The 24587-nt window shown below is 37.0% G+C and overlaps 1 protein-coding gene across 2 annotated transcripts in view; it reads left to right on the forward strand.

Moving 5' to 3' along the window:
* The first annotated feature begins 13381 nt into the window (after window positions 1–13381).
* Window positions 13382–24587, forward strand: part of LOC149541564 (uncharacterized) — a 34648-nt gene continuing 23442 nt past the window's right edge. Inside the window, exons 1-6 of one of the 2 annotated variants that reach the window (XM_089796772.1) lie at window positions 13441–13586; window positions 13694–13937; window positions 15725–15907; window positions 16046–17701; window positions 17979–19470; window positions 19814–20093. In XM_089796772.1, coding sequence (XP_089652898.1) covers window positions 16117–17701; window positions 17979–19470; window positions 19814–20093 — 3357 coding nt within the window. In that variant the 5' untranslated portion in view covers window positions 13441–13586; window positions 13694–13937; window positions 15725–15907; window positions 16046–16116. Of the gene's footprint in view, window positions 13587–13693; window positions 13938–15724; window positions 15908–16045; window positions 17702–17978; window positions 19471–19813; window positions 20094–24587 lie in introns of both variants that reach the window. The other variant, XM_089796773.1, reaches the window with a different exon arrangement.

Genomic DNA, 24587 nt, shown 5'->3' on the forward strand with positions numbered 1-24587 from the left:
TCTGGTGGCAAGAGATTCAACTGGAAAGACTTAGAAGAGGAAAGGAGAAGATCACAAGATGGGATCGCATGGTGGACAAATTGAAGAAGCAGTTCATTCCTGTGGACTACCAGCTTGATCTGTTTAAGAAGATGCATGGGTTAAAGCAAGCAGGAAGATCAGTCCAAGAATATACAGAGGAGTTTTACCGACTCCTGATTAGAGTGGGGCATGCAGAAGCAAATAAGGAGAAGGTTGCTCGTTATATCAGTGGGTTACGACCTAGCATCCAGGAGGAACTAAGTCTGGTAAGAATGACCAGTGTTGAAGAAGCATACCAGTTTGCCCTACGAGTTGAAGAGAAGCTGAGTAAAAGGTTTGAAGGAAGACAAAGAGGGCGCGGTCAAGGAGGAAGGGGAAGCGGTAGATCATCTGGAGGCCGCAATGAAACTCAAAAGAAAAATGAAGATGAGGGTACTAGCAGGAACCAGAGGAATGAGGGTTTCAAACGCTCCCGTGATCAAGACTTTGGAAATCAAAGAGGAAGAGGTAGAGGACGTGGACAAGGAAGAGGAGGCTTCCGTGGTACCTGTTTCCATTGCAATGAAGAAGGTCATCGTGCCTTTGAATGCCCTCAACGACAAGGAAGGACAGATAAGAGAGCTGAGGGCCAAGCTAGGGTTGCTCATGTGGATGAGGATGCATAATCATCACATTCAGAGGATGCAGAAAGAGGAGAGGCCTTGGTAAATGAAAGAGTCCTACTAAGTGGTGAGAATGAACCAGGGCAACGGAGGAGTCTGTTTCGTACCAGATGCAAGTGTGAGGATAAATGTTGTGATGTGATCATTGATGGTGGTAGCACTGATAACCTGGTATCAGAAGAGATGGTCTCTAAGCTGAAGCTCAAGAGAGAGAAACATCCCCAGCCCTATCGGATTTCTTGGGTAAAAGATGATCATAAGGTCCTGGTAAGTGAACAATGTTTAGTAAAATTCAAAATTGGGAGTTACCATGATGAAGTTCTCTGTGATGTTATTTCGATGGATGTTTGCCATCTATTGTTGGGTAGACCATGGCAGTTTGATGGACATGCGAACACATACTCTCTGACAAAGGATGGAGTTCGCCACAAATTGAAGCCCATGAAAAAGGAAGGTGAAAAGGTATGTAGCAGTGCTAGGATTTGTCTTGTTGATGGAAGGAAGTTTTTAGATGGCATGAAACATCAGCGTATGTGCTATGCTTTGATTCCTAGGAAAGATAAAGAAGGTAGTAGTGAAATACCATTTGAAGTTTCAGATTTACTAGGAGAATTTGGAGATATTATCTCTGATAATGTTCCAGATGGATTGCCACCAGTAAGGCAAATCAGTCATCAGATAGATCTGATTCCAGGAGCTAGTTCGCCTAACAAGGCTACTCACAGGATGACTCCTACTGAAACAGAGGAGCTAAATAGACAGGTTCAGGAGCTGTTGAGGAAGGGCTTGATTCGAGAGAGCCTGAGTCCATGTGCAGTACCTGTAGTACTTGCACCAAAGAAGGATGGAGAGTGGAGGATGTGTACAGATTCTCGAGCTATAAATAGGATAACCATCAAGTACCGATTTCCTTTACCAAGGATGGATGATCTTATGGACTGCTTGAGTGGAGCTCAGTACTTCACAAAGATAGATCTGAAGAGTGGCTATCATCAGATACGGATTCGAGAAGGAGATGAGTGGAAAACAGCCTTCAAGACCAAGGAGGGTCTTTATGAGTGGTTAGTCATGCCCTTTGGATTGACGAACGCCCCAAGCACCTTCATGCGGCTCATGAATGAGGTACTTAAGAAGTTCTTGGGAAAATTTGTTATTGTCTATTTGGATGATATTTTAATTTTCAGCAAGACTTTGGAAGAACATTTACTGCATATTCGTAGTGTCTTTGAAAGGCTAAGGGAAGAGAAATTGTTAATTAATCTAAAGAAGTGTGTCTTTGCAAAAAGGGAGTTAGTCTATTTGGGATTTGTTATATCACCTGAAGGTCTCAAAATGGATCCAGAGAAGGTAAAAGCCATCTTGGAATGGCCTACTCCAAGGTCTGCTACTGAGGTAAGATCATTTCATGGTCTGGTTGGTTTTTACAGGAAGTTTATTAAGAATTTCAGTGGCATATGTGCACCCCTAACTGATACAATAAGAGGGGATAGAAAAGAGTTCAAATGGACTGCAGCAGCTGCGAGAAGTTTTGAATTGTTGAAGAAGAAGGTGACTGAACAGCCTGTGTTGGCACTTCCAGATTTCAGAAAAGTATTCCAGGTGGACTGTGATGCTAGTGGTAGCGCTATTGGGGCTGTATTAAGCCAAGAAGGTAAGCCTATTGCATATTTTAGTGAAAAATTGAATGATGCAAAGAAGAAGTATTCTGTTTATGATCAAGAGTTCTATGCGATAGTTCAGGCCTTAAAGAAATGGAGGCATTATTTATTGCCAAAGGAATTTGTTTTGTATACTGATCATCAGGCATTACAGTACCTAAATAGCCAAGGTAAATTGAATCAGAGGCATATGAAGTGGGTAGAATTCTTGCAGAGTTATACATTTGTGTTGAAGCATAGAAGTGGAAAATCTAACAGGGTTGCAGATGCATTAAGTAGGAGACAATTGTTGCTTACAACAATGCAGGTTGAAGTAGTTGGGTTTGATGAACTCAAGAATTTGTACCCCAAGGATCCTGATTTTGCTGAAGCATGGAAAGCTTGTAAAGAACCTGTTGCTGTAGATAGAACCAAGTGGTTAGACTATTTGATTCAGGATGGCATGTTGTTCAAAGGTAGTCAATTGTGCATTCCAAGGAGTTCCATGAGGGAAAATCTGATTAAGGAGAAACATAGTGGAGGGATGGCAGGACATTTTGGTCGGGATAAGACCATTGCCATTCTTAGAGAACATTATTTTTGGCCTCAAATTACACAGGATGTGAAGAAGTTTGTACAGAGTTTCCAGGTTTGTCAAGTTGCCAAGGGGTTTAGTCAAAATACTGGCCTATATCAGCCATTGCCTGTTCCATCAAGGCCATGGGAGGACATAAGTATGGATTTTGTTCTTGGATTGCCAAGGACACAAAGGGGTAATGACTCAGTATTCGTGGTGGTTGATAGGTTCTCCAAAATGGCACATTTCATTCCATGCCATAAAACTCATGATGCTGTCCATATTGCAGACTTGTTTTTCAAAGAGGTGGTAAGACTACATGGTCTTCCAAGGAGTATAGTTTCTGACCGAGATACTAAATTTGTGGGGTATTTCTGGAGGACATTGTGGAAGAAGTTGAGAACAGACTTGAAATTCAGTTCTACGCATCACCCACAGACTGATGGCCAAACAGAAGTGGTAAATAGAAGTCTGGGCAATTTGCTGAGATGTTTAGTTGGAGATAAGCCTAAGGGATGGGATTTGATTCTACCACAGGCAGAGTTTGCTTATAATAACTCTGTAAATAGGAGTACTGGAAAATCACCATTTCAAATTGTATATGGAAATAGCCCAAGGACTGCACCAGAATTGAGAAAGATAGAACAAGGGGAGAGAACAAGTGCTGAAGTTGAGGATTTTGCTGAACACATCAAGCGTCTACATGAGGAGGTCCAAGCACACATTATCAAGATGAATCAAGAGTATAAAGCTAGGGTTGATCAAAGGAGAAGACATAAGGAATTCCAAGTAGGGGATCTTGTCATGGTGCACTTACGAAAAGAAAGATTTCCAGTTGGTACTTACAACAAGCTGAAAATGAAGAAATTTGGCCCCTGCAAAATTTTGAAGAAACATAACTCAGGAAATGCATATGAGGTGGAGCTACCAGATGGTATTCACATTTCTCCCATTTTCAACATTGCAGATTTGACAGAGTATCATGATGATGGTACTGATGAGGAGCTGGTTTTAGAGCCATGTCCAATTCCTGCTTCTAAGAAGGAGGAGATAGAAGACATTCTTGATCATCGTGTGGGTAGGAGTACCAGAAATAGGCAGTATGAAGAGTATTTGGTCAAATGGAAAGAACGACCGATCGAAGACTCAACTTGGATTTCGGCAGCTGAGGTTTCCCATTTGGGATTTCCTCTACCATCCATAAAGTGACAGGGTCACTTTTCAATCTACCCTGGGTGTCTGATGCAGGAGCATCTAGAGGTATAAGGGCAATCCTGTGTCACCCAAAAAAAATGTACTTAGACTTAGTTTCTATTTTATGTCTTTGCATTTTTGGATACCCATTTGGCTCAAATAAAGGTTCCAACTCTCATAGTTCAACTAGCAGTGTATTTAAAAATCCCAAAAAAATAGGAGCATGCAATTTGACCATCATTTTGGTGACCTAGAAGGTGTGACTTGGCCAGATGAATGTAGTCGAGATTTAGAGCATTCCAGAAAAAGAATCAGGTCAAAAGGCCCCACGGTTTGAAATTTATTGCAGTTTTTCGAGTTTTGGAGACCCCCTAAGAATGCTTCAAAGTCAGGTTTGGGGCATTAAATGACCTCGAAAAGGGTCGAAAAATGGGGGACGAGCGAAGCTTGTCTATAGGGCTATAGAGCGCTTCGAGAGCTTTTCGAAAATGTAAACGGTTCGTCAATCGGAGTTACGGTTCAAAAGTTATGCCTCCCGGAAGTTCGGCTACCGTTTCTGGATTCTTCTAGAATTGCACCGACTTCTAACGCAACTTCTGGAACCTTCTATTTTGTCGGTGGATGCCTACTAGCACTTTCTAGAATGTACTCCTAGTCCTTAACCCTTCGGGGTCTATTTAAGGAGATTTCTGGCATTGTAAAAGGCAGTTCGGATTGGAGCTTGAGAGGAGGTGCTAAAAGGAGAAATATTCTCCAGATTTATGCTATTGTAAGCCCGCAAGGCATGTTTTGGAGTTTATTTTCTCTGCACTGTTTGTACCAGCTTATTTTCTCAGTTAATATAATTTCCCCTTTCTATTGTGTCTATTCTGGTTGTTGGGTTGTGTCCCCATCAATTCTATAAGTCTAGTGGTCATATCAGACATTCAAAGGTTGATCTTTTTGTGTAATGACAACCTTGGTTCACAAAAAATGGTATCAGAGCTTGGTCACATGTTTGAATCTCCTCAGGTAATGTTGATGGGGATTATTGGACTAACAACCAACATTCCTCTTAGGGATTCATGACATGGCTTAACCGCCTCCTATGTTCTATAAGTCTAGTGGTTGTATAGGGCATTAAAAGGTCAATCTTTTGGTGCAACGACAATCCCGATTTGTAAAAAGATCTACTTAAGAAAATCTTTTATATATTTTGTGTCTGTGATAGAGAAGGCTCTTCCTTCTTCAAAAATTGCCACCGTCCCTTTCATAGAGGCCACTAATAAAATAAATATAATTATGAATAATTATGCCAAAATTAGATTTTTAATTAAATATTTTAAAATTATTTATTTATTCTATGAGTCTAGTGGTTGTATAGGGCATTAAAGTTAATAAAGGTATTAACTAGAAGATAATAATCAGAATAATCATGAACACATGAAAGTTGAGCATGTACATATACATATAAATCTAAACTAAACAGTTAATGGCGGGGAGTGGTGAATTTTGTGGATCCCAACAAGCTGGTGACTACTAATCCCTCCCTCAGCCATATTAGAAATGTCAAACATATAATATAAAGCATACAAGTACAACATACACATGCAAGTATGGGGTAAGTAGCCATAGAAATTGCATATAAATCATCCATCTAACTATCATCATGAAATAACTAAAATCATTGTATAAACATACATGTATCATCATCGAAAGAATAATCATGAACACATGAAATAATTGAGTGTCAAGTAGTTCATGAACTAGATAAACTAAGTATGAAATAACATCCAATCCAATCTGGTAACCATGTACCACTAATCATAAAACATAACCACAAAATTGGACCAAAAGAATTTGACAATAACACATGAAAAGTAAACTAGGGGTAGACATTGCACCTCTAGTTTCTAAACCCATCATCATGTTATGTACATAGGTGATGTCCAATTTAGTATGTTTGGCTAGACTATGAAAATCATCAACCTTCATCCTAGCTTTCTAAGGTTCTCAGGTTGGCTACAATTGATTGGAAGGTATCTCATCTACCCTCTAAGAGAAAGTTCAAAGAGGGATTCATAACCAATTTCTACAACCAAAAATCTATTGGACTAACCACCAACATTTGTCTTTGCAATTCATGGCATGGTTTAACTGTCTATTGTATTCTATAAGTCTAGTGGTCATATCAGACATTCAAAGGTTGATCTTTTTGTGTAATGACAACCCTGGTTCACAAAAAATGGTATCAGAGCTTGGTCACATGTTTGAATCTCCTCAGGTAATGTTGATGGGGATTATTGGACTAACAACCAACATTCCTCTTAGGGATTCATGACATGGCTTAACCGCCTCCTATGTTCTATAAGTCTAGTGGTTGTATAGGGCATTAAAAGGTCAATCTTTTGGTGCAACGACAATCCCGATTTGTAAAAAGATCTACTTAAGAAAATCTTTTATATATTTTGTGTCTGTGATAGAGAAGGCTCTTCCTTCTTCAAAAATTGCCACCGTCCCTTTCATAGAGGCCACTAATAAAATAAATATAATTATGAATAATTATGCCAAAATTAGATTTTTAATTAAATATTTTAAAATTATTCATTTATTCTATGAGTCTAGTGGTTGTATAGGGCATTAAAGTTAATAAAGGTATTAGCTAGAAGATAATAATCAGAATAATCATGAAATCATGAACACATGAAAGTTGAGCATGTACATATGCATATAAATCTAAACTAAATAGTTAATGGCGGGGAGTGGTGAATTTTGTGGATCCCAACAAGCTGGTGACTACTAATCCCTCCCTCAACCATATTAGAAATGTCAAACATATAATATAAAGCACACAAGTACAACATACACATGCAAGTATGGGGCAAGTAGCCATAGAAACTGCATATAAATCATCCATCTAACTATCATCATCAAATAACTGAAATCACTGTATAAACATACATGTATCATCATCGAAAGAATAATCATGAACACATGAAATAATTGAGTGTCAAGTAGTTCATGAACTATATAAACTAAGTATGAAATAACATCCAATCCAATCTAGTAACCATGTACCACTAATCATAAAACATAACCACAAAATTGGACCAAAAGAATTCGACAATACCACATGAAAAGTAAACTAGGGGTAGACATTGCACCTCTAGTTTCTAAACCCATCATCACGTTATGTACATAGGCGATGTCCAATTTAGTATATTTGGCTAGACTATGACAATCATCAACCTTCATCCTAGCTTTCTAAGGTTCTTAGGTTGGCTACAATTGATTGGAAGGTATCTCATCTACCCTCTAAGAGAAAGTTCAAAGAGGGATTCATAACCAATTTCTGCAGCCAAAAATCTATTGGACTAACCACCAACATTTATCTTTGCAATTCATGGCATGGTTTAACTGTCTATTGTATTCTATAAGTCTAGTGGTCATATCAGACATTCAAAAGTTGATCATTTTGTGTAATGACAACCCTGATTCACAAAAAATGGTATCAGAGCTTGGTCACATGTTTGAATCTCCTCAGGTAATGTTGATGGGGATTATTGGACTAACAACCAACATTCCTCTCAAGGATTCATGACATGGCTTAACCGCCTCCTATGTTTTATAAGTCTAGTGGTTGTATAGGGCATTAAAAGGTCAATCTTTTGGTGCAACGACAATCTCGATTTGTAAAAAGATCTACTTAAGAAAATCTTTTATATATTTTGTGCCTATGATAGAGAAGGCTCTTCCTTCTTCAAAAATTGCCACCGTCCCTTTCATAGAGGCCACTAATAAAATAAATATAATTATGAATAATTATGCCAAAATTAGAATTTTAATTAAATATTTTAAAATTAATTATTTATTCTATGAGTCTAGTGGTTGTATAGGGCATTAAAGTTAATAAAGGTATTAGTTAGAAGATAATAATCAGAATAATCATGAAATCATGAACACATGAAAGTCAAGCATGTACATATACATATAAATCTAAACTAAATAGTTAATGGCGGGGAGTGGTGAATTTTGTGGATCCCAACAAGTTGGTGACTACTAATCCCTCCCTCAACCATATTAGAAATGTCAAACATATAATATAAAGCATACAAGTACAACATACACATGCAAGTTTGCGGCAAGTAGCCATAGAAACTGCATATAAATCATCCATCTAACTATCATCATGAAATAACTGAAATCACTATATAAACATACATGTATCATCATCGAAAGAATAATCATGAACACATGAAATAATTGAGTGTCAAGTAGTTCATGAACTATATAAACTAAGTATGAAATAACATCCAATCCAATCTGGTAACCATGTACCACTAATCATAAAACATAACCACAAAATTGGACCAAAAGAATTTGACAATAACACATGAAAAGTAAACTAGGGGTAAACATTGCACCTCTAGTTTCTAAACCCATCATCATGTTATGTACATAGGCGATGCCCAATTTAGTATGTTTGGCTAGACTATGACAATCATCAACCTTCATCCTAGCTTTCTAAGGTTCTTAGGTTGGCTACAATTGATTGGAAGGTATCTCATCTACCCTCTAAGAGAAAGTTCAAAGAGGGATTCATAACCAATTTCTACAGCCAAAAATCTATTGGACTAACCACCAACATTTATCTTTGCAATTCATGGCATGGTTTAACTGTCTATTGTATTCTATAAGTCTAGTGGTCATATCAGACATTCAAAGGTTGATCTTTTTGTGTAATGACAACCCTAGTTCACAAAAAATGGTATCAAAGCTTGGTCACATGTTTGAATCTCCTCAGGTAATGTTGATGGGGATTATTGGACTAACAACCAACATTCCTCTTAGGGATTCATGACATGGCTTAACCGCCTCCTATGTTCTATAAGTCTAGTGGTTGTATAGGGCATTAAAAGGTCAATCTTTTGGTGCAACGACAATCTCGATTTGTAAAAAGATCTACTTAAGAAAATCTTTTATATATTTTGTGCCTGTGATAGAGAAGGCTCTTCCTTCTTCAAAAATTGCTACTGTCCCTTTCATAGAGGCCACTAATAAAATAAATATAATTATGAATAATTATGCCAAAATTAGAATTTTAATTAAATATTTTAAAATTATTTATTTATTCTATGAGTCTAGTGGTTGTATAGGGCATTAAAGTTAATAAAGGTATTAGTTAGAAGATAATAATCAGAATAATCATGAAATCATGAACACATGAAAGTCGAGCATGTACATATACATATAAATCTAAACTAAACAGTTAATGGTGGGGAGTGGTGAATTTTGTGGATCCCAACAAGCTGGTGACTACTAATCCCTCCCTCAACCATATTAGAAATGTCAAACATATAATATAAAGCATACAAGTACAACATACACATGCAAGTATGGGGTAAGTAGCCATAGAAACTGCATATAAGTCATCCATCTAACTATCATCATGAAATAACTGAAATCACTGTATAAACATACATGTATCATCATCGAAAGAATAATCATGAACACATGAAATAATTGAGTGTCAAGTAGTTCATGAACTATATAAACTAAGTATGAAATAACATCCAATCCAATGTGGTAACCATGTACCACTAATCATAAAACATAACCACAAAATTGGACCAAAAGAATTTGACAATAACACATGAAAAGTAAACTAGGGGTAGACATTGCACCTCTAGTTTCTAAACCCATCATCATGTTATGTACATAGGTGATGTCCAATTTAGTATGTTTGGCTAGACTATGACAATCATCAACCTTCATCCTAGCTTTCTAAGGTTCTTAGGTTGGCTACAATTGATTGGAAGGTATCTCATCTACCCTCTAAGAGAAAGTTCAAAGAGGGATTCATAACCAATTTCTACAACCAAAAATCTATTGGACTAACCACCAACATTTGTCTTTGCAATTCATGGCATGGTTTAATTGTCTATTGTATTCTATAAGTCTAGTGGTCATATCAGACATTCAAAGGTTGATCTTTTTGTGTAATGATAACCCTGGTTCACAAAAAATGGTATTAGAGCTTGGTCACATGTTTGAATCTCCTCAGGTAATGTTGACGAGGATTATTGGACTAACAACCAACATTCCCCTTAGGGATTCATGACATGGCTTAACCGCCTCCTATGTTCTATAAGTCTAGTGGTTGTATAGGGCATTAAAAGGTCAATCTTTTGGTGCAACGACAATCCCGATTTGTAAAAAGATCTACGTAAGAAAATCTTTTATATATTTTGTGCCTATGATAGAGAAGGCTCTTCCTTCTTAAAAAATTGCCATTGTCCCTTTCATAGAGGCCACTAATGTGGTTCCTCTTATCTTGCCTCAAGTTTAATCACCTATATCTTATGAGACATGCATGTTTAACCTCCTTTGTAACTACCACTCTCCTCCATTGTAAATAAATGCAATCAATTCTAATTCCTCTTGTTCACTTTATTGTTTGAATTGATAGATTCTAAAAGTATGACATTCCCTTAATAGATTTTCCAAAGTGGAGCTATGGATTCATGTATTAGCTACAAGATAAGAATATATATAACTGCCTGTGATCATAATTAGAATAATAATTTATATATTTTGGACCAAAAGAATTCGACAATAACACATGAAAAGTAAACTAGGGGTAGACATTGCACCTCTAGTTTCTAAACCCATCATCATGTTATGTACATAGGTGATGTCCAATTTAGTATGTTTGGCTAGACTATGACAATCATCAACCTTCATCCTTGAAAAAGAGACATAGAGACATACAAAGAGAAACTACTGTGATAAATTTAGAAGGGTAAATAACTCAAATACTTGCCCTACTTTCTAGGACAATTGGCTTAGGGTTAGGATTTGGACTCAAGAATTATCTCCCCTCTTTTACCATTGAGATACTGTGATAGGGTACACTCATCCTAGCAATTCAAGGAAGTTGATACCCAGTACTTATAATCTGCATAAAAGTTGAGCATGTACATATTCACATAAATCTAAACTAAATAGATAATGGCGAGGAGTGGTGAATTGTGTAGATCCCGAAAAGCTGGTGACTACGAATCCCTTCCTCAACCATATTAGAAATGTCAAACATATAAAGTAAATCATACAAGTACAACATACACATGCAAGTATGGGGTAAGTAACCATAGAAACTGCATATAAATCATCCATCTAACTATCATCATGAAATAACTGAAATCACTCATCATGTTAAGTACCTCGTATCTTGCCTCAAGTTTAATTACCTATATCTTATGAGGCATGCATGTTTAACCTCCTTTGTAACTGCCACTCTCCTCCATTGTAAATAAATGCAATCAATTATAATTCCTCTTGTTCACTCTATTGTTTGAATTGATAGATTCTAAAAGTATGACATTCCCTCAATAGATTTTCCAAAGTGGAGCTATGGATTCATGTATTAGCTACAAGATAAGAATATATATTGTTGTGGTAGCATTTGCTTAAAAAAAAAAGTTAGATACAATTGCAAATGACTATAATATGTATTTTAAATGCAAAAATTCAAATTGTCTTCATACAAAAAATATAAATTTGATACAATTTAATTAATTAAAAAAAAGGAAAATGAAGGGTCATGAGATTGTTTGAGTATTCATAAGACATTTGTTATTGTTGTTAAATTCTGCCCTCATTTCATTAACCTGCACATTTGATTACACAATATTATGTGTAGATCCATTTATGCAGGCTTGAACTTGAATGCATACTTTAAATGATGCAACCCACATAAATTTAAATTGTTAAGTATGGATTATCAATATTCACTCGTCTAGACTTTCATGTCTACTTGTTGTAAGTACAAGTGGTGTCCATAAACAACTTTGAGGGTCTTGTTTGTCTGCTAGGGTCATGTTTTCCTTAGTCAAATCCCTAATAGGTACATTTCATGATTAAGTGAAATAATCATGCATTGAACCTAGAAGATGAATTGATCTTTAATTGTTTGCCAAATTTTCATCCACTTCCACAAATCAAACTCTAGGTGTGCTCAATAAGTTTTAGTCCATATTTAAAAGAATGAGTGAATTTCCTCAAATACAATATCCAAGTACGTAAATCAATAGATTATGCATCAATTTGGCTTATAATTGCTTGTAAAATAAATGGATGAGATCGCCTATTGTGAAAGTGGTCTAGGTCAAGTCCATAATTGTAGATTCGATTCATTATGACGAATAATGGATCCAAGGATTAGTAACAAAATTTGAGGGTTGATGATAAAAAGACCATAATATGGTTTAACCTCTGCCAATTTTACATGCAATTATGTCACTTGTAAGTTGATTATAAATTCATGACACTTCAATCAAAACATACCCAATAAATAAGGGAAAAGAGTGCGGGTGTGCAATTTTCATCATTACAATTTTGATCAAAAGTATGTGTTTCCCCCATAGGAAATGACGTGGAGGCATCAAAATTTTTTATGATGCAAAAAAATTAACTACGAGTTGACTAACCTTGCACTAATTCAATACACAAGGCTTCCCTTTTCAAACCCTCAAAACATCATGTTGTTGAAAAATCCACTCCTAATTTCAATTCCAAAAGTTAATTCATGACTAAATCAAATCTCATCCATCTATCAAAAGATCATGCGAAAAGACAACACTTTAAATAACACCAAATAAAGTCATCTCATTGAATACAATTTGATAAATTAGATTATTCCTCCTTATGATACACAAGAATGATAAATATAATTAATATTTTGTATTTTTAGGTAAGATTTTAAATAAGACTTTTTCAGCCCTTTTTTTATAATATAAAATTTTCAAGCAATACTAATATATACATAAATTTCTCACAAAGTTAAATTAAACTTTATCTAACAAACTCTTAATTTTTTTAAATTAAAAAAGAGGGAGAAAAAGATAGGTTATCTCCTTATACAAGTTTAGGTTATCTCCCACATGTTAGTGTGCATATACTCATGAATATCCTCTTTACACCAGACCTTTTAGACGTGATCGCATTATAGCCTGCTCAAAATAATAGGTTTAATTTGATGGTTTTCTAATCTTTAATTGTTTCCACCTTGGAATTCTATATTTTCCCAACTGTGAAACGTAAAAGTTAGAGTGTAATACGTGGCATCCCGCCATTGGACCAATTCATTTAAGCAAAATGGTCCATGTCATCTCCTTTTGTTGCAGAATAATAGGAGAATCACATAACAACAGCAAAAACAAAACAAGAATTTAAAAACAAACAATTAAAAAAAATAAAAATGCTTGGGCATATACACAGAATGTATACCACAACTAAAAAATAATTATCGCAATCGCGAGGTCCAGAAATCGATCCAATAAGACCTACTCCATATTTTCAGTCCACGAGCACTGTAAATTCTTTTCTAATCACTGGCTCCGATTCACTGTTCTTGAGCGTTTTTGGGGCTACTTTTTTGCCTTTTTGGGGTCCCTCTTTTCATCCACAGGAACAAGCAAAACCTGGGACAAAGACGAAGACTCGAACCCGTGACCGGTAAGTCACAAATTTATTGCTGATCAATCCAGGGAAACATTAAAAATAAAAGAAATCGATATCCAATTTTGAACTAGGGTTACTTTCTAACTCTATGGCGGGGTTAGATTTACAAAAACCCACCTGCATTACCGATCTCGCATTTTAAACAGATATTTTTAAGGCCGGCTGTCTTTTGCTTGCGATCTGAGCTTTGAAACGCCTGGCAATGGTCACGAGGTCGAATCGCTGGAAGTCGTTTTTATCTTGACACATATACATATTTTACTTCTTCCTTGGCTCTTACAATACCGTTGGAGGGCGTGCCTGAAGATAACAACTGTGCTGCAAATGCTGCCGTAACCCTAGCAGGTAGCTATCACACTTACCGAGGACACTATTTTTTGCACTGATACCTTGCCTGATATTTTGTTTCGCTGAATTAAAATGTAAATTTTGCGCTTTGAGCTTTGGATACGTGAAGTGAGCAATTGAGAGCGTAGGTTTATTATTGGTTTTGCTGTTCTGTTAAGCGGCAGATCCTTTTGCGTTTGCGGAATATGCTTGCCATAACATAAATTTAGAAGTAATAATCTTTCCAAGGCACAGAAACTTCTATTGAAATCTTGTGTGATATTGTCAATGGGTGAATTAATTTGTAAGTTTTACGGTTTCAGTTATATCTGCATACTGGATACATGAAATGTCTACTGATAGACTGCAAATTTGTAAATTCTTACTACTTAGTGAAGCTTTGTATCCATTTTTGTTTAGGGACTGGCAATTTCATTTATGGATCTTTGCCATTTTTCAAGCTACGTGCTCAGTATGTATATTGTTGACAGCTTTAATAAGATACATTTGGCTGTAGTAGTCTTCAGTTTTGAAAAAGCAATCTAAAAATCACTCTGCTACATTTACGAGACATTGTGCCTTACATGTGAACCACCCTTAGAGCTTTAGAAAATAACTTGAGAAAAAAAAATCTGAAAAAATCTTTCACTATTTGGCACCTCGATACAATATTGTTGGCAAATCGACTGTGATTTTTGTTGGCAAATCGACTGTGATTTTTGTTGGCAAATTGACTGTGATTTTTGTTTACTAAATCACTGTTGTGATGATTTTGTTTTCCTTGTTTGCCACGTTGTTGCAATGAACTTTTGTTCATGAATCTTTAACATTAATTGCAATGACTGTGTTTCTCTGTGGTTCTGGTAAGACGAATGCAGAAGATAATCTCTGTATTTCACTGCCTTGCAATAGAAAAGGTCATTCCAATATGATTTTCCCTTGCCAAAATGACAGTCTATATTTCATCTTCAGATCACTGGCATTTTCTGTATTTTGTCTCGAGTTTGGCTCTTGGAAGAATAATCTTCATTTTTCATTGCCCTGATGTATTAGTATGGGCTGCTAGTTTGCCATGGTTTATAGTTTTCTTTGTTTTTGATATATTATTTATAGATATAATGAATTTTTTTTTGATCTTTGATAATTTTGTTAGCCAAGTCCACAGTATGTACAGTGTCTTATGGCTTAATATTAAATAAGCTAATATAGAAGCAGCAATCTTCATTTTCTGCTGCTTCAATGCGATGGTGCATGCCATTCTGCTATGACTTCTAATCTTTATTTTTGTTTTGCCTTGCAAAACTGATATGGTGGAAGGATTTCTTTTCTGTACACATTTAAATTTCTTCATTATGATTGTTGATTGTTAGCATTAATAAGTACCAATTGTGTGTTATACTTCTCTGGCTGTTGGTTTTCCGAGGTAAATTTACAAGAAAGAATTTGATATTTATGCTCCCCGGTGCAGGGCAGTCTGCCATGATTCCTAATCTTCTTTATTTCTATGGTTCCTTCTCTAAATTGTTGTGATGAGGTTTTCCTAATCTCTTAAAACTTTTTTCTCTAGTTTTTCTGTTCCCGTGGTTGGTGAGTTCCTCTAATCTTTGATTTGTGAGACCAGAAATATTTGTATCCTTTTTGAAAATTAGTTACTGTCTGGTACAATTGCACAGGTTGTGCAGATGGTTTTTAGATGTGAATATGAATAAGAATTTACCAAATTTAATGTGTTAGGCTTTGTTTTAGAAAGACGCTAATTTGTAAGGCCAGACTGATATCTTTTTCCCCAACTTCTTTTCATGTAGGTAGTAGGAATTGGGATCTACTTTATCTTAGCGTCCAAGCCTCCAAACTGCACCAAGATTGCTCAGATGTGATTGTTTCATACTTTCATGTCAATGTTATTAATATATTTGAAACAATAACAATTATTTGAGAAGATTGATGCTGTGGACATGGGGGCAGGATTATGGAGTTGTTTTGTTCTGGTAATTATTTAGTAGGTTGATTCTTTGAGTTTCAATGTTTGTTATATTGACTATTCATTTCAGTTAGATTCCATAATGCTATTTCAGTTTGCATGATTTTTTTGTTGAACGTTGTCTATATATGTTTTTGATGTGCAGTTATTGCAGATGTTATCATAATATTGACCACTTAAGCTATAGACCAGGGCAGGACAGGGGCAAGGGTGTCAATGGCAGACACTGTGAATGTTATATTGGACTACCTGCGAAGGCACCATTTTACAAAGGCTGAAGCAGCATTGCGAGGGGAATTGGTCAACCGGCAGGGCTCAAATGGTGCTCTTCCCCTGTCTTTTACTGGTAACTTGTCTCTAGCAGGGAGCAGAGAAGAGAATGCTGATGAAGGCAAGGAAAGTCGTGGACGACAGGGAGCAGAATTTCAATGCTTTCAGAACAAAGATGAAAAGTCAAAATTTGTATCTGAAGGCATTGCTTTTGATGAAGAATATTGCCATAAAGGGGAAATTATGAATAGTCGGTCTGTGGCTGATGGAAGTTCCTTCCAAGATAATGTGACAGACACGGAACTTATAGTCAAGGAGGTGGAATGTAATCCCATTAAACATGGACATGGGGAAGAGCACAAAAATGGAAGAAACAGTCCAGTTAATGTTGAGAGCAAACAGCAGCTTGTACGGAATGCCCAAAGGACACTATATGATTCAGCTGGAACAAGTGATACAGCAGTCATGTTTCAGGAGGCCTCTGCAAGGGCTGAAAATATATTCCATCCAGACAAATATGCAGAGAATTCGGGTGCTGGACACATTCAGAATCTAGGACCTTCAGAGGGTTTAAACAAAAACAAGATTCACAATGCAAAAAAGTTTGTGGACATGGAAAAGGACGAAATTGCGACAGGGTCCAACAGTGAGGTTCAGGGATTGCCAGTGAAAGTTCGGACAACAATGGAGATGAGGAATGGAAAGAAAGCTCCTAGTGGGTCTTTCTATGAGGAAGAGCTTGTTCCATACCCATCAAATCCTATGTCAGAAAAGAATGGCAAAGGTAGTGCTAGGATTCTAGATTCAGATGGAGACAGAAGTATGCTGTCACTTGGAGAGAGGAGTGTTTTTATTAGACGTGAACAGAGAGACTTGTGGTGTGAAGGGAAAAATGCTACTGCTGAAGAAGGAATGTTTGCTGAGCAGTCCAGATTTGCCCAAGGTCCGGAAGCTGTCATTCACTTCCCTTCAGGAGGCACAAGGAGTGAACAGGTGAAGCAGGATATTTTATCCTTTTATGATCCGTTACCTGAAAATATACCTTTGAAACCAGAGGATTGCAGGACAATATCCCTTGATCCATGGAAAGGAGGACGGAATAAAACAGCTTTCCCATATCCATTAATTAGCAATCCTGCTAACCTTGGACAACCATTGCAAACTCTGAATCTTGAACAAGCAGGTAATAGTGGCAAAGAAGTTAACAGACAAGTAGTGTGGAAAGAGTCAGTGTTGGCAAAAGAAAGGGCTGATTTACACATTTTGAAGGCTCAAGAAAATACCGAGCAAGAAAAGTTGGAGACTTTGGAAATCATGGTCACTCCAGAAAAGCCTTCGGAAGGGCTCCCAAGGTTGCCTCCTGTAAGGCTAAAGTCTGAGGAGAAGAATCTCACCTTTCTGCAAGAAGGTCTTGATAGGGGAGAGAAATCAGACCAAGCAGTATCAAGTACAAAGGCTACAAACATGGAGGGCACATTTCTATTAGGATCATTTCTGGATGTACCTGTTGGTCAGGAAATCACCAATTCAGGTTTGGGTTTCAAAATTTGCCTTTTCAGTTTTCAGTTTTGCCATCTGGTTTGTTTACGTGTTATTTTATTAGGCCCAAGCATTATTTTCATTGGAACAACTTGTGTTATGTTTGTTTAACCTGCCACAGAAATAGCACTATGTAGATTTTTTAGATGTTTAAAAATTTTAAAAAATGACTTAATTAATACCATGTATTATTAGTCTTTTACTGATCACTTATAGAGTAACCCATTGTTGGCCTCATCTTTGATGTTAGTTTACTGTTTGTTACATAGGCGGAAAGCGTATGATAGGAAGTAGTCGATTGTCTGTAAGCCAAGGTATTGCTGAAGATGCTTCAGAACTTGTTTCTGGTAATGCTGCAATTGGAGATGGCTTAAGTGAATCTATTGATTATCCAAATGAGTATTGGGATTCAGATGAATATGAGGATGATGATGATCTTGGATATATCAGACAGCCTATAGAAGAGGAGGCCTGGTTTTTAGCTCATGAGATAGATTATCCTAGTGACAATGAGAAAGGAACTGGACATGGGAGCATTCCTGATCAGCAGGAGAGGGACGCTGGGAAAGATGAGGATGATGATCAATCTTTTGTGGAAGAAGATTCATACTTCTCAGGAGAACAATACTTTCAGTCAAAAAATATTGAACAAATAGCTGGTTCAGAGGACCCAGTTGGACGGTCTACAACTGGAATGTATGGAACGAATGAGGACAGCGACTTAATAGCTCAGTATGATGGGCAGTTAATGGATGAAGAGGAGTTGGCACTGATGAGACAAGAACCTGTATGGCAAGGTTTTGTTACACAAAACAATGAGCTTGTAATGTTAGGTGGTGAGAGGGCTGTCAATGATCTTGAACGGCCACGGCCTGAAGATTTTGGCATTGATGATGATCAACATGGGTCAGTGAGGTCTATTGGTATTGGAATTCATAGTGATGTAGCTGATTTTGGAAGTGAAATGAGGGAAAGCCTGGTTGGGGGGAGCAGTGAGGGAGACATAGAATATTTCCATGATCGAGAAATTGGTATTTGTGGGTCTAAGCAAGTTAGATATGACCGAAGTAGGAGCTCTCGTGAACGGTCAGAGAAAGCCAAGGAAACTTTGACATGTCAGGATTCTTCTAAATATGATGCTGTGGATGAGAACGAGGATCTCTTAACTAGCAGGAATTATGGTTCTTGGTCTGATCGCAGGAATAATGGCAATAGTCAAGCTGGGCATAGCAGCTGTGAAGATCAAGACACTGTCAAGCATGTTGTCAAAGGAAGGGATGCTGAAAGTGGCGGTCTTGATTTTGGAGGATTCTCTTTTCCATCTCCTTCTAGCACTGGTGATATGGTTGGGTCGAAGGCAGAGTCTGGAAAATCCCTTTGGTCAACCAAGGGGAATATGACACTTTATGAGGACATGGATGACTATGGCAATGAAATCGTTGAACGTGATGATATTTTTGCACCATGGAGGCGCAAGAGCAATGAATCTTCACCTGTTTTAAGCTCAAGGGATGAGAAACAAGCTAATTTGCAACGATCTGCACATTCCACTGCTTCTACATATTCTAATTATGAACTTGGTGAACAAGAACTACAGAAAAGGGATACAGAGGAAAATTTGAATGATCCCAAGGAAGATGAAGAAGCGGGAGTAATAGATGATGAAGAGGCTGCTGCTGTTCAAGAACAAGTTCGACAGATAAGGGCACAGGAGGATGAGTTTGAAACGTTTACACTGAAGATAGTGCACAGGAAAAATAGGTGAGATTCATTTGTTTACCTTTTATTAATCTATAGGATTCTTAAAAAGTACGAAATTTGTTCATAAGATTGTTGCTTAGATATTTGAATTTTTATGCTCCATCATTGGAGGGACATTGTAATTTTTATAAATTTAGAGGACACAACTTAAAAATTTGATTTCCTCATCGTTTGATTTTGAGAAAATCCTGTAAAGAGAAGATATTATTTTTGGTGATTTAGTTTAGAACTATGTGAAGTTATTTGGTGGATGGATGGGGGCTGTGCAAGAGGGGGTTTCTATTACTGTATGAATATTCTTTAAATAACCTCATGCTATCATTATTCTTTATTTTTTCCCCAGGACTGGATTTGAAGAAGATAAAAACTTTCATGTTGTTCTGAACTCAGTGATTGCTGGGCGCTACCATGTTACTGAGTATTTGGGCTCAGCTGCATTTAGCAAAGCAATACAAGCTCATGACTTGCACACAGGCATGGATGTTTGCATGAAGATCATAAAAAATAACAAGGATTTCTTCGATCAGAGTCTTGACGAGATAAAGCTTCTTAAATATGTAAACAAGCACGATCCTGCTGACAAGTACCATATCCTACGCTTGTATGATTACTTTTACTATCGGGTAAGTTTCTCCCATGGCTCATAGTAGAAGCTGTTGATATAATTTGAATTGCAATTCATCAAGTAGAAACATCAATCTTTTAATTGGGTTTCTTGAAGTAAAAAACTTTTACTGAGTAATCTAGAAGCAATACCTCTTAACTGCCAATGATATATTTTTTGTCTATGAGAACTTGCAAAACTATTGTTTTCTGATCAGGGCTATCTAAATATTATATTTTCTTATAGGAGCAGATTTGTTAATGCTATCAGAATACCCCATTTGAAGTGGGCGTTTGTTTTAAATTTAAAATACTAAAATGCAATTTGGTGAGTGGCTAAATTGGGCAGGGATGTCTCATTTGTTTCAAGGTTCACTTCATTATAGGTTTTACCTTGGCATTCAACTCAGGATTGAATGGGACAATGGAATGTGCCACAAGTCATCTAACCAATTAGAAATCACAAAGACGAGGATAAGAATTACCTGTAGGCGTCATTGATATTTTCCTCTTCAACAAAGAGAGATTAGGTGTTACATATCCAAACTCATTCTTGTGATTAATATCTTTTTTACCCTTGAGGATATTGCATAATGCAGTTGCACTTGGAATCTTGCTAACTAATAAATGGGAGTTGGGTGCTTGGGATTTTTTGGTAGTGTAATATATTTGTGTTTCTAATTTTCTTGTTAGCTTGGAAGAGAAAACTTGTGAACTGTAGAATTATGTCTGTAGCAAATTCTTATTCTTGCTAGTGCTTATCCTCTGTGACATTTTCTTTTCTAAATAAAGATTTTTGCGTGCGGATGTGAATGTTCTTTTTAATTCCAATGTTACTTGACAATCCACTGAAAAAATCAATCCTTGCATTCTAACTGTGAAAAAAGAGAGGTTAAGTTGATATTTTCTGGTGTCAACCAACATGTATCAATGTACATGTTCTTGATCAACAGCTGTGTTGCAACCTGGCCTCTTTCTTCATGACCAGTAAAATTTAACCTATAATTAACATCTATCTGCTGAATAGGGTGAAATTGATTTCAAATATAGAACACAAGTCGTCTTTTGGTCCTTAAGTTTAGATGATATTAATGGATTTTTATGAATATTGGAATGGTCAACTCAAAAAAGGTAATAATTAGCATTTGCACTCTTTGCCATGGCCAAAGCTATCTGCCTTTATATTGTCCACTGTCGAAAATTGATTGAAATAAAAAATAAACTTTCCATAGGGATTCTTGCTGGTATTTGTCATTTTTCATAGATTTATGATTTCAGCATTTTGAACAGGTATTAAGGTGAACCAAATTCTTATGTTTCATACTTCTGAGCTTGTAATGTTCCTCATTTATGGCTGGGTCAACCAGCTTCAATAATTAATAATTTAATAAATAAATAAAGTTTTAAATAAGAAACAAATTGAAATTATAAATAATGCAATTATTAATAATTTCATCAATGCTGACGCTTCTTGACCGTACGGTTCTCACCTAAGCCAACTTTTTTATGAACTCAGCGGTTATTTACCCTATGGTGAACTTTGGTGCTATCCTCAAATAATTTATTAAGTGAATGTGCTTGGGCCAACTTACTCTAAACCAACTTTGGGTTGGTTTGTACTTGAGGCCAACTTTGGCACGTTCAATTTATACAGGGGATTAAATCAAAGATTAGGCATGGAAGAGTACATGCTTAGATGCATTAAATGAACTTCCTTTCCAAATGCAAACTTGGATAGAGCTTTGTTGTAGGCTAGGATACCGATTCGTCCCAGTTGGCTTTTCTTTTGCATTGGAGGCAGACGGATGCTTGATGCATCCGGAAGCCTTGCAGTGCTGGCCGAAAGCCAACTGCAGGCTCCCGGATGCATCTAGAAGCTGGGAGCCTGCGGCTGGCTTCCGGCCAGCACCCGTAGGGCTTCCGGACACATCTAGGAGCATCCGCGGGCCCAACGGCCTTTCAAGCAAAAAAAAACAATAACAAACATTTTTTATGACTTAAGTTACCAATAAGACATGTGGTGTGATGTCTTTTTAAGGTTTTTTTTTTACTATGAAACCCTAAAACGACCCTAAAGGTGAATATTGAAGCATTCACAACTCATTTTGGAACTTTCTTTGCACCTACAGCCACTTCTCATTTGGTCTCTAGTTTTCATTGTCATTGTGAAACTAAGTTCAGCATTTTCGAAAAGGATCGATCGAAGAGGGAGAGATAGCTTTCTCAAAGGAGTTTAAACCATTCAAGGTAAGTGATCAATCCTTTTCTTGAGTATTTTGATGAATTTTTTAGAGTTTTTGATGATTTTTTAAAAGTTCTTGAAGATTTTTTTAAAAAGTTTTTTTTTCAAATTTAAAAAAAAAAAATATGTAGAAGCAACTTTGGGTATCTATTTTAGTAGTTTTTCTCACTTCTTTCCACTTGTATCGATGATGTTCATAGTTGTTAGGAACTAATTAAAATTTATTAATTTTCCTATAAAATAGGTTGCAAAAAACTAGGCAAGAATGGATACCGGTGGTAGTGCTAGTCAAAGTTCAGTGGGGGGCCAAGGAGGGGAAGGAACTGATAATTTCAAAATTGATATAGGTTCTCCTTAGTGGAGACATACAACATGGATATCATAGGTTTCAGGAGGTGGCTCATACTATTGGAAGTGCAATTATTGTCAAAGTAACAAAGGAAAACCTTTCAATAGCTCATATTCCCGAGTGAAGCTTCATTTTATGGGCCCTGCTGGCAAAGGATTTGGAATGTGCAAAGGCAAAAATGGTACTCAGATGACTAGTGCAGAAATACTTTCATTTATAAGAGAGCAAGAAGCTGCCGATGCATTGATCAATAGATCAAAAAAAAAAGCTACCATCAAGGTCCTTCCTCAAAGAGCAAGCTACAGACATCCATTGAACCAATTGCATCCTCCCAACACCCATTCTTGCAAGTACCTGTGCCAGGAGAGGATGAGGAAGAAGTGGGAATTTCAACCCGCAAAAGAGGCTCATTGCACACTGCATTTAAATTGGAAGCAAGAGACCGCGCTGATGAAGCTATTGCACGTTGCCTCTATGCGAATGGGCTTCCTTTCAACTTGGTGAGATCGCCATATTGGAAGGAAGTGGTTGCAGCAATCAAAGAATCACCAGCTGACTATAGAAGCTCGAGGTATGAAAAGGTTTGTACAACTCTATTGCAACAAGAGAAGGCACATATAGAGAAAGACCTTCAACCAATAAAAAAATCTTGGAAAACTTCGGGTCTAACTATTGTGTCAGATGGTTGGAAGGATACAAGAAACTGGCCACTGATTAATGTGATTGCAGTTTCCCCCAAAGGGGCAATGTTTTTGAAGGTTACTGATTGTGAGGGGCAAGTGAAGGATTCCGAATTCATTTCTAGAATTCTCATCGAGGCCATCGAGATGGTGGGTAGTGAGAATGTGGTACAGGTGGTCACAGACAATGCCAAAAATTGCAGGGGTGCGGATGCTTTAGTTGAGAGTCAGTATGACCATATTTTTTGGACCCCATGCACTGTTCACTCCCTTAACTTGATCATGCAGAGGATTGGCACTGAAGTAGAGTGAGTGAAGAAAATATATGAAGAGGGGGAGGACATACAGATGTTTGTGACCAACCACCACATGTCACAATCCATTTTTAGAACATACTCCAAATTTTTTTTAAATTACCAAGTTTCATGGTTTTGTAATTTAGTTAAAAAGTAAAATTTATAATTATATTGTCAGTAGACATATTGTTAACTTGTTTAGGTTGCTGAGATCCGTTTTGCATCTCATACAATTGTTATGAGACGACTCCTCAAGGTAAAAGATGCATTAAGTCAAATGGTAATCGGTAATCAATGGGGCGTATGGAAGATCTCAAATTTAGAAAGAGCACAAAGGATCAGGGATTTGATCTTGAGTGAGAGTTGGTGGGCTCGTGTGGCATATGTATTGGATTTCACCGAGCCCCTCATGACTATGCTCCGTTTTGTTGATACAGATACACCTTGCTTGGGGGATGGTTGAGAAGGTAAAACATTCTATACAAGCACATGAGAGTGACCCCAGACAATGCGAAGTCTTATGCAAACAAGTGCAAGCAATTATCCACCATTGTTGGAATAAGATGACTACCCCATTGCACCTCCTTGCATATGCCTTATCTCCTAGGTACTATAGGGAGGAGGTAGTTGGTATGCTGGGTAGAGTTGCACCATTTGCAGATGAGGAGGTTGCTGAGGGGTGCGACAAAGCTCTTACAAGACTCTTCCCACTAGAAGAAATGCATGAAAAAGTGAGGGAAGAATTTGGGTTGTTTGCTTCGGGGTTAAGGCATTCTCCATTTGCACTAAAGGACCAAAATAGAATGGGAGCTATCACATGGTGGTACATGTATGGTCAACCTTTCAAGCATCTTCAACCTCTTGCAATTAAGGTCCTATCACAAGTAAGTTTTTTATTTTGTTTTGTAAATTTGTTTTAAACTTTTATGTTTACACTTGCATTCTAG

The sequence above is a fragment of the Cupressus sempervirens genome, chromosome 8, assembly GCF_028749045.1.
Source record: "Cupressus sempervirens isolate cs-2001-9-10 chromosome 8, ASM2874904v1, whole genome shotgun sequence".
Classification (NCBI taxonomy): domain Eukaryota; kingdom Viridiplantae; phylum Streptophyta; class Pinopsida; order Cupressales; family Cupressaceae; genus Cupressus; species Cupressus sempervirens.